General features: G+C 42.2%; 1 protein-coding gene and 1 pseudogene across 2 annotated transcripts in view; both read left to right on the forward strand.

The window, feature by feature from the left end:
* Positions 1-10,195, forward strand: part of CTSE (cathepsin E) — a 17,510-nt gene that overhangs the window by 6,144 nt on the left and 1,171 nt on the right. The window contains exons 5-8 of one of the 2 annotated variants that reach the window (XM_008580434.1): positions 5,009-5,208; positions 7,133-7,255; positions 8,281-8,422; positions 8,510-8,608. In XM_008580434.1, coding sequence (XP_008578656.1) covers positions 5,009-5,208; positions 7,133-7,255; positions 8,281-8,422; positions 8,510-8,608 — 564 coding nt within the window. The remainder of the gene's footprint in view (positions 1-5,008; positions 5,209-7,132; positions 7,256-8,280; positions 8,423-8,509; positions 8,609-10,195) is intronic. The other variant, XM_008580440.1, reaches the window with a different exon arrangement.
* On the forward strand, positions 1,264-3,530 carry LOC103596902 (annotated as a pseudogene).

Raw genomic sequence — 10,195 nt, forward strand, 5'->3', positions numbered from 1 at the left:
ACACACACACACACACACAAAAAAAAAAAACCGGGGGGGGGGGGAGAAGATATAACAACTACAATTACTTGAAGTTGATACGACAAGCAAACAGAAAGGACATTGTTGGGTGGGAGGGAGGAAAGGGAGGAGGGAGGGAGGTTTTGGTAATGGGCCACAATAATCAACCACATTGTATATTGACAAAATAAAATTTAAAAAATAAAAAAATAAAAATAAAACAAAAGGGTCTATCTTAAAATAAATAAATAAATAAAAAGCAAAAAAAAAAAAAAAAGCACAGGTGCACAACACACAGTCTATGTGTGGATAACTGTAAGAAAATGATTGCTTATGAGTAGCACATAAATTCAAAGTCAGGAACAATGGTGACGCCAAACAACCCCAGATTGTCCACATGGGTGGCTGAAATAGTGACACCTTTGCTTTCTGATGGTTTCATGTACACAAACTTTGTTTCATGCACAAAGTCCTTAAAAATGTTGTGTAAAATTACCTCCGGGCTATGTGTATAAAGTGTATATAAAAAGTGAATCTTGTGTTTAGACTTGGGTCCCATCCCCAAGACAACTCATTACATATATGCAAATATTCTAAAGCCTAAAAAAAAATCAAAAATCTGAAACACTTCTGGTCCCAAGCATTTAGGATGAGGGATGCTTGACCTATATATAAAAGGATAATACATCCCTACCAAGAGGTATTTCTTTCTAGGACTCTATCATCTAAGGGAATAAAAGAAGAAAAATCATATTATCATCTCTTGATAAATTCAACACCTATTTATGACTTAAAAAAAATCTCTTAGCAAACTAAGAATATAAAGTAACTTCCTTAATCTGATAAAGAACATCTACAAAGAACCCCACAGCAAACTTTCTACTTAGTGGTGAATTGTTGAGAGAATTCTCCCTGAGATGAAGAATGAGACAAAGATGCTCACTCTCACCACTTCTATTCAACATTGTACTGAAAATCCTAGTTAGTGCAATAAGGCAAGAAAAAAGATACTAAGGGCATTAATATTAGAAAGGAAGAAGTAATGCTGTCATTATTAACATATGATGAGATTCTTTTTCATTCTTTTTTTTTTACTGAAGAATAATTGATTACATATATTTGTGGGGTACAGAGTTGAGTATCAACACCTGTGTGCAATGTGTGACGATCAAGTCAAGATAATTGCATATTGATCATTACAAAATATAACCATTTGTTTGTGTTGAGGACATTAGATCTTTTTTCTTTTAGTCATTTCGTGACATGCAGTAATGACAAGATTCTATATGTAGAAGATTCAAAAATACTTGCAGACTTAATATTGAGATTAATAAGCAAATTTAGCAAAGTTTTTAGATATGAGGTCAACATACAAAAATCATCTGAATTTCTAAACAGTAGGAAAAACAAATGGAAACTAGATTTTAATGACACAAAAACATCAACTACCTTGAAGTAAATTTAACAAAAAATGTGTGAAACCTCTATTCTAAAAATTGCAAAATATTACTGAATGAAATTAAAAGAACTATGTAAATTGAAAGATAAACCATGCTCATAGACTGAATGACTCAATTTTATAAAGAAGTCAAATTTTTCTGAATTGATCTATAGATCCAATGTTAACCCCAATGAAAACAGCAATCTTTGTTAGAAATCAACAAGCTGATTCTAACATTTACATGGCTATGAAATGCACCAAAATAATCTTGTTGGAGAAAAATGCTGCCAAATATTAAAATATTATAAAGCTATAGTAATTTAGACAGTGTGGTATTTGCACAGAATTTAAAAATAGACAAACGGAACAGAATAGAAAATTCAGAAACTGCCCACACAGTCGCCTGACTTAGTTGAACATAATACTGCAGTATGTGGAGGAAATGATGATGTATTTATTAAAAAGAACTAGGTCATTTGGATATGCATATAGAAAAAAATGAATCTTGACTGCTACCTCACACATTATCAAACTTCAGATAGATTGTAGATCTAAATGTGAAAAGTAAAACAATAAAGCTTTTCTAAGAAAACATGAGAAGTTTGTTTATGACTTCAGAGTAGGCAAAATTTTCTAAAATAAGTTACAATAGCCACTAATACTGATAATAAGGGGGGAAATTGATAAATTTGGCTACCTTAAAATTCGTATATTATGTTCATCAAAAGACACCATTAAGAGAGTAAAAACATCACCCACAGTCTGGGAGAAGGTTTTTGTAATACCAACACATGACTTGATTCCAGAATGCATGAGGAACTTCTGCCCTTTCTGTCCACGGATGCCACCGAGGAAGCATTGTTAAAGTCTCTCTTTCCACTGCCGTCATATCTAAGTCAGAGTCTCCTAAAGAGCCCACGCAGCTATGGAAGCTCTTCATCAGAGGGCTGAGCTTTGAAACAACTGATGAGAGTCTCAGGAGCCATTCTGAGCAATGGGACACTCACGGACTGTGTGGTTAGTGAGAGGTACAAACACCAAGCACTCCAGGGACTTCAGGTTTGTCACCTACGCCACGGTGGAGGAGGTGGATGCAGCCATGGACGCAAGACCACGCAAGGTAAACGGAAGAGTTGTGGAACCAAGAGGGCTGTCTCAAGGGAGGATTCTCCCAGACCAGGTGCCCAAATAACTGTGAAAAAGACCTTTGTTGGTGGCATTACAGAAGACACTGAAGAACATCACCTGAGAGATTACTTGAACACATGGGAAAACTGAAGTGATTGAAATCATGACTGACCGAGGCAGTGGCAAGGAGAGGGGCTTTGCTTTTGGAACCTTTGATGACCTTTACTCTGTGGATAAGATTGTCACTCAGAAACACCACAATGTGAATGGCCACAACTGTGAAGTAAGGAAAGCCCTGTCGAAGCAAGAGATGGCTGGTGCTTCATCCAGCCAAAGAGGTCAAAGTAGTTCTGAAAACTTTAGTGGTAGTCGTGGAGGTAGTTTTGGTGGGAATCACCACTTCGGTTGTGGAGGAAATTTCAGTGGTCATGGTGGCTTTCTTTAGTGGCAGTCATGGTGGTGGTGGATATGGTGGTAATGGGGATGTCTATAATGGATTTGGTAATGATGGTGGTTATAGAGGTGGCCCTGGTTCCTGTGGAGGAAGCAGGGACTATGGAAGTGGTGGACAGGGTTATGGAAACCTGGGCAGTGGCTATGGCGGAAGTGGCAGCTATGACAGCTATAACAACGGAGGAGGCAGAGGCAGCGTTGGCGGTGGTAGTGGAAGCAATTTTGGAGGTGGTGGAAGCTACGATGATTTCAGCAATGATAACAATCAATCTGCAAATTCTGGACCCATGAACGAGGAAATTTTGGAGGCAGAAGCTCTGGCCCCTGTGATGGTGGAGGCCAACAATTTGCCAAACCATGAAACCAGGGTGGTTATGGCGGCTCCAGCAGCAGCAGTAGCTATGGCAGTGATAGGAGGTTTAAATTAGCTTCCAGGAAACAAAGTTTAGCAGGAGAGGAGAGAGCCAGAGAAGTGATGGGGAAGCTACAGGTTGCAACAGATTTGTGAACTCAGCCAAGCACAAGGTGGCAGGGCCCAGCTGCTGCAAAGACATGTTCTAGACAATACTCATGTGTATGGACAAAAAACTCAAGAACTTCATTTGTGACTAATTGCATAACAGGTTTTTTTAGTTTCTGTTCTGTGGAAAGTGTAAAGCATTCCAACAAAGGGTTTTAGTGTAGAATTTTTTTTTTTGTACCCATGATGTTGATTGCTAAATGTAGCAGTCTGATCATGAAACTGAATAAATGTGTCTTTATGAAAAAAAAGAACTTCTATCAATCTACAAGAAAAATGTAGACAACCCTTCACAAAAGAATGTCCCTTCCAAATGAAATTTCCAAACCCTTCCAAATGTCCAATTTCATTAATCATCAGGAAATACAAATTAAAACCATAATGTAACCCTGTGCATGATGTAATTCTCTAGAAGACCAAAATGGAAAAGATAGGCCATACTTAGTGCTGGTGAGGATCTGGAGCAAATGCAACTCTCAAAATATTGGTAGTGGAAACGTCAATTGGTGCCACCAACTTTGGAAAACTCTTCGGCAGTATTTACTCAAGCCAAACACTTGTGTACCCCATGATCTAACAGTTTTACTCCTAGACATACATCCAACCATAATGTAACCCTGTGCATGATGTAATTCTCTAGAAGACCAAAATGGAAAAGATAGGCCGTACTTAGTGCTGGTGAGGATCTGGAGCAAATGCAACTCTCAAAATATTGGTAGTGGAAACGTCAATTGGTGCCACCAACTTTGGAAAACTCTTCAGCAGTATTTACTCAAGCAAAACACTTGTATACCCCGTGATCTAACAGTTTTACTCCTAGACATACATCCAACAGAAATAAGTACATGTGTTCACCAAAGGACATACACAAGCAGCACTATTAGTAATAGTCAAATACAGGAAATAGCTAAATATCCGTCAGTGGTAGAATGGATGAGTAATGGTGATATGTTCACACCATGGAATACAAATGAGAATGGACAAATTGCAACAGTATGCAATAAGCACCGCGGTGAGTGACAGCAGTTAGATACAGAAGAGTTCATACTGAATGATTCCATTAAAATTCAAAAATAGGCAAAACCAGTATTTGCTATTAGAGGTCAGGAGACTGGTTACTCTTGAGGAGGTACGATGAGTGGCGGGGTGCATGAGGGACTTCTGAGGTTACTCTTGAGGAGTGTCCTATTTCTTGGTTGGGGACCTTGGATACACAAGTGTGTACGGTGTGTGAAAATTTATCACATTGTTTATCTATGATTTGTACTACATTATACTTCAATTTTTTAAAAAGTTTACATAAAAATTTAAATGGGTAGGAATATGGCAAAAATCTTTATGCCCATTTAATCAAGAAAAGTTGAAAAGGGGAAGAATTAGCTTAAGGACAAATGAAAAATCCAGGAACTCGAGACCCTTTGCTAGTGATCCCCTGAGTAATTCATCTGCGGGCTTTTTTCCTTTAGGTAGAAGGACTGACTGTGATTGGCCAGAAGTTTGGAGAAAGTGTCACAGAGCCAGGTCAGACCTTTGTGGATGCAGAGTTTGATGGAATTCTGGGCCTGGGATACCCCTCCTTGGCTGTTGGAGGGGTGACTCCGGTGTTCGACAACATGATGGCACAGAACCTGGTGGGTCTGCCGATGTTTTCTGTCTACCTGAGCAGGTAAGATCAGTCAAGCCCGCCAGTGTAAGGTCAGTTATGACTACAGGGAGATAACATGGTGGTGCATCAGATTTATCAGTCCAAACACCTGGGTTGGATCTCTTGCTTGGCCTATTACCAGTTGTGTGATCTAGGGTAAAACACTTAACCTCTCGGAATACTATGGAAACGGGGTTTGCCTCCTAAAGCAGTTGTGAAAAGCACTTTGTAAATACTACCACATGGGTTAAACTTAAGGAATCTCTGGGATTGGTTATTCATTTATGCAGTCAATAAATAGCAAGTTGCTATTACTTGCTGAGCATGCTGCTAGACACTGGGGACACAATGAAACAGGAGAGACAGTCCCCGCAGTGGGGGGATGCAGAGGAAAAAATTAAAAAGTGAGCTGACAACAAAGTAATTGCACGTTAATGGACAGATAAACAAATGTGGTATATCCATACAATGGAATATTATTCAGCCTCAAAGAGGAAGGAAATTCTAAAACATGCTACGTCATGGATGAAACTTGAGGACATTATGCTAAGTGAAACAAGCCTATCACAAGAAGACAAATGCTGTATGATTCCACTTATATGAGGTACATAGAGTAGTCACATTCATAGAGTCAGAAAGTAGAATGGTGGTGGCCAGAGCCTGAGGGAGGGGACAGTGGCGAGTTCTTGTTTAATGGGTATAAAGGTTCAGTTGTGCAAAATGGAAAAGTTCTGGAGATTGGCTTTTCAATAATGTGAATGTACTTAACGCTACTGAAATGTACCCTCAAAAATGGTTAAAGTGGTAAATTTTATGTTATGTCCACTTTACCAATTTTTTTTTTTAAAAAACTTCACATTATAATGTTGGAAAAGCTCCCGGGTCTCACTTGCTTCTAGGCAGTCCTGCCTGGGGTCCTTGGAGGGTCATCTCATCTTCCTCCCTACACAGGAAGGAGATTTCTTACCTTCCTGACTCCTTCCCAGTCAGACCTGCCTGAGCCCACCCTGTTTCAGCCCATTTCCCTTGTTTCCCCTCCCACGTGGAGAGTCCTGAATTTCTTCTCTCAGCTGTGATTTCTCTCCAGGATGTTCTGCACTTGGGACAGGCCTAAGCAGAACTGTTAGTAAGAGAGTCAGGTTGTCTGGACCCCTCGACTTCCCCCTTGCAGGCCTTCCTGCTCCCTTTCAGCCTAGGAAGGAGTGAGTTATGATGGAAAATAGAAAAGGCTTTGCAGTCAGCCTGGCCTGGATTTAAATCCTACCACTTACATTGCTTCATCTCCTTGAGACTCAGTTTCCTCAATGGACACTAAGTTGATATGAGAGTTAAATAAGATTAGGGAGGTAAAATTGCTAGCACAGGGCCTTGCACAAAGGCCATCAACAAATGTTAGTTCCTTTCCCTTCTCCCTGTCTAAAACCACTTTCCTAAAATTCCTACAGATATTCAGTTCCTCCCCCTTTACTGAGTTTTATATTTTCCTGATCATTTTCCTCCTAAAAATGAATCTCTTTTATGTCCTATTTCCCCAGAATCCTGCTAGGTGTTAGAACGTAACCCGAGAAATCAATTCCAATGAAAATTATTAAATATGCAAGCTCTAGTAAGTCACGTTGCATTCAAATTTGCTTCTTTGTCTTGACACATAGGACGGTTCTGGCCTTGGTTCGGCACGAGTTCTGCATGACCAGACCTGTTGTTCCCATTTCGCACCTCCATAACCTTTTAATCCAAGAAGAAGGACATTCGCAAATCACTAAGCAGAGCTCTTTCTATCCTTGTACTAAAAGGCCCAGACTAATCAACTTGCAGGAGTAAGAAGTCCTAGTCTCAAAGCCCACTAGGTACTTGGTATGAGTAACGAGACCGAGAAGCAAAGAGTCCTAGCTGAGGCTCACCTCTAGGGGCTCTTCCTCGATGACTTGCCTTTCTCTCCATGTAGTGACTCAGAAGATGGCTCAAGGAGTGAGCTGACTTTTGGAGGGTATGACCACTCTCATTTCTCTGGGAGCCTGAATTGGGTTCCAGTCACCAAGCAAGGCTATTGGCAGATTACTCTGGATGAGTGAGTATCCTCCGTGAAGTAGTTACCGTATGATAAAAGAACTTGTAACAGGCACAACTCAAATTGGATTAACTGAACGAAACTGCTGGCCACTAGGAGAGAATGCCAGGAGCTGGCAGTGAGGGTTGGAGGAACAGAGGCACTGAGCAAAGGTGCAGGAAGGACATAGGTAACCAGGGCGGCAGACACAGCCTCCCTCCTTGTACGCGTGGTGTGCCTTTAGTTCAACAGGCAGTAAATCCCAGCACGCAGCCTGATATGCTTTGTTTGTTCAGCATTAATATATAAGGCAAGGACATGGGGAATGTGAAGGTGAATTGGACTCAGATTTTGCCCTTGCGAAGCTTGTACATAAGATGAGATATGCCCACAAGTCGCTATCATGAAAAGTGGAAGGTGGTCAGTGCTCCACGAGAGGTGCCACCAAAGGGGCCCAGCAGACAGGGCAAGACAGCTCCTGTCTGAAGAGCCCTCAAGGGCTTCATGGAGGGGGTGGCATTGAAACCGAGCCTTGAAACGTACGCAGTGTCTGGGCACAGAGCAACTGGGGAAGTGGGATTGGGTGCCTGCTACATACCTAGCGCTGTACCAGACAATGCGGGAATTCAAAGTGTAATTCCAGTTTCAGTTCAGCCAAAATTAAGTTCCTGCAAGGGGCCAAGTATTAGGCATACAAAAGTAAAAAAAAGCCTCAGTACTCACTGTCTCCTGAGGGTTTCTTATCTGTAGAGATTTACCTATTTATGGGTCATGACATCATTTCAGAGGATCATGACAATGTTTTTTAATGAAATGGAATACAGTAGAAAATATCAGAGTGCACTTCAATTGTGTGTGTGTGTGTCTGTGTGTGTGCTGGGTCAAGAAATAAGTGTATTTCTTACTATGGATCTCAATAAAAAAGAATGGAGAAACACTCTTCCGGTAGGAGAGACAGAAATGGATGTCATGCATGTGTTCCATGTGCGAGAGACCCCAACAGGGAGCCAGGGAGGCCGGGCTGACGACCATCATTCTCCCCTCAGAATCCAAGTGGGAGGGGCTGTGATGTTCTGCTCCGAGGGCTGCCAGGCCATTGTGGACACAGGGACCTCCCTCCTCACTGGTCCTTCTGACAAGATCAAGCAACTGCAAAAGGCCATTGGGGCATCACCCATGGATGGCGAGGTACGTGCTGCCTGGCGGGGAGCAGGAGGCCAGGCCTTCTCTTGGGTGATGGGAAACCTCTCATGAACCTTCTGCGTTGTGTTTTAGTATGCTGTGGTGTGTGACAACCTCAACGTCATGCCCGATGTCACCTTCGTTATCAATGGAGTCTCCTACACCCTCAGCCCAACTGCCTATACCTTGGTGGTAAGAACTGTTTCCTTATTCTGCAAGTCGCAGGCCTTCCTCACATGCCTACTGCTTCCCCTTTTCCAACAGCCACCTGCACTCAGGCTGCATTTCCTCAAACCCTCCTCCCCACTTCATCCTGCTCTGAGATGGCACTGCCTCTGGGAGGACACAGATGCCTGTGAAAGAAATACCACAAGGCTAGTTCTAATTTCCAGTTCTGCCAGTGGAGCAGCAGTGAACACTGGCAAGCCATTTAAGGAGGTTTTCCAAAACTGCCATATAGGGCTTTTCAACCGACAAGGTTTAACCCCCTCAACCACCAAGTTAAAATAGAAATATTATTATCCCATTTTATAGATGGGAATATTGAGACTCAGAGAGTTAAATTAATGGTTAAAGATATGAGCTACATGGTGTGGGGGGGGAGATGTACAGAACTAGGTTATATTTATTGTAACATTCAAATTAACATTTCTGCTCAAGCAAGAAAATATCTGTTGTTGCAGTAAATTCTAAGTTTGGAATATGAGGCAGAAAGGAAACTCTTGGACATTTTGGAAACCTACAATTGCTTCTCACCACAGTTAACCCGGATTTTCAATAGGGCAGTTCTTTAGGAACACACTTGAACGCGAGTCACCCACTGAATCAGGGTGACTGTGCGGAACAGAGGCACTAAGGTGTAGACTGAGGGCTGTAGCCTCATCCCCCAGGTCTTGTTCCCCATTCACTCCTTTCCAAAGCCACGAAATATAAACAGACAATCCAAGTAAAAACAAATGCTTGCTTTCAAACACAGCTTCGTGGTAAGTCCCCTAAACTGCAATGTAGGAATTCTGGAGCTGCCATCGTGAACACCACACCAAGGACAAGCTAGAAGTTTAGACTGAGGCTGTTCATCAGTCTACACAGCCCTCACCTCTCCAGCACCCTCACGCTCTCCCGCCTTCACCCCATGTGAGCCCCTGCTCATAGCCACGCCCTCCCCCAGGCCCAATATGGCGCCATGGTCCTTTCCTGCCAGCAGATTTCAACCAGAGCCCCCTTAATCCATCAAGGATTCTGTAATAACTTTGACCTTTTTATCCCCTTCCTCTCAAGGAGACTCCTTGAGTCCATTGCATATGTTCCCAATCTTTCATCAGCAACGGCAAATTTCAACTCATTGTTGGAAAGACCACACCTGCCTTAGAGACCCCCAGTCTTTGCCAAACTAAAGAATAAGGTTGGAGGAGGTTACACTCTTCTCACAGGATAATGGATGCCTGACTACTTGCCTTATATCTAAAAGGCTGCCTTAGAGACCCCCAGTCTTTGCCAAACTAAAGAATAAGGTTGGAGGAGGTTACACTCTAATCACAGGATAATGGATGCCTGACTACTTGCCTTATATCTAAAAGAGGTCACTCAACTGATTCTTCCCAGATCATCAACAAGAAAATGGCAGTGGCCAGCCACTGATAGAGCTGTTTCTCTCCCTTAAAAAAAAATTAAGTTGGGGCTGGCCCGGTGGCGCACTGGAGAGGGCGCCGCTTGGGAGCGCTGCGGTGCTCCCGCCGAGGGTTCGGATCCCATGTGGAGACCGGTTCCCGCTCACTGGCT

Source organism: Galeopterus variegatus, unplaced genomic scaffold (genome assembly GCF_000696425.1).
Source record: "Galeopterus variegatus unplaced genomic scaffold, G_variegatus-3.0.2 Scaffold86, whole genome shotgun sequence".
In the NCBI taxonomy this organism is placed as follows: Eukaryota; Metazoa; Chordata; class Mammalia; order Dermoptera; family Cynocephalidae; genus Galeopterus; species Galeopterus variegatus.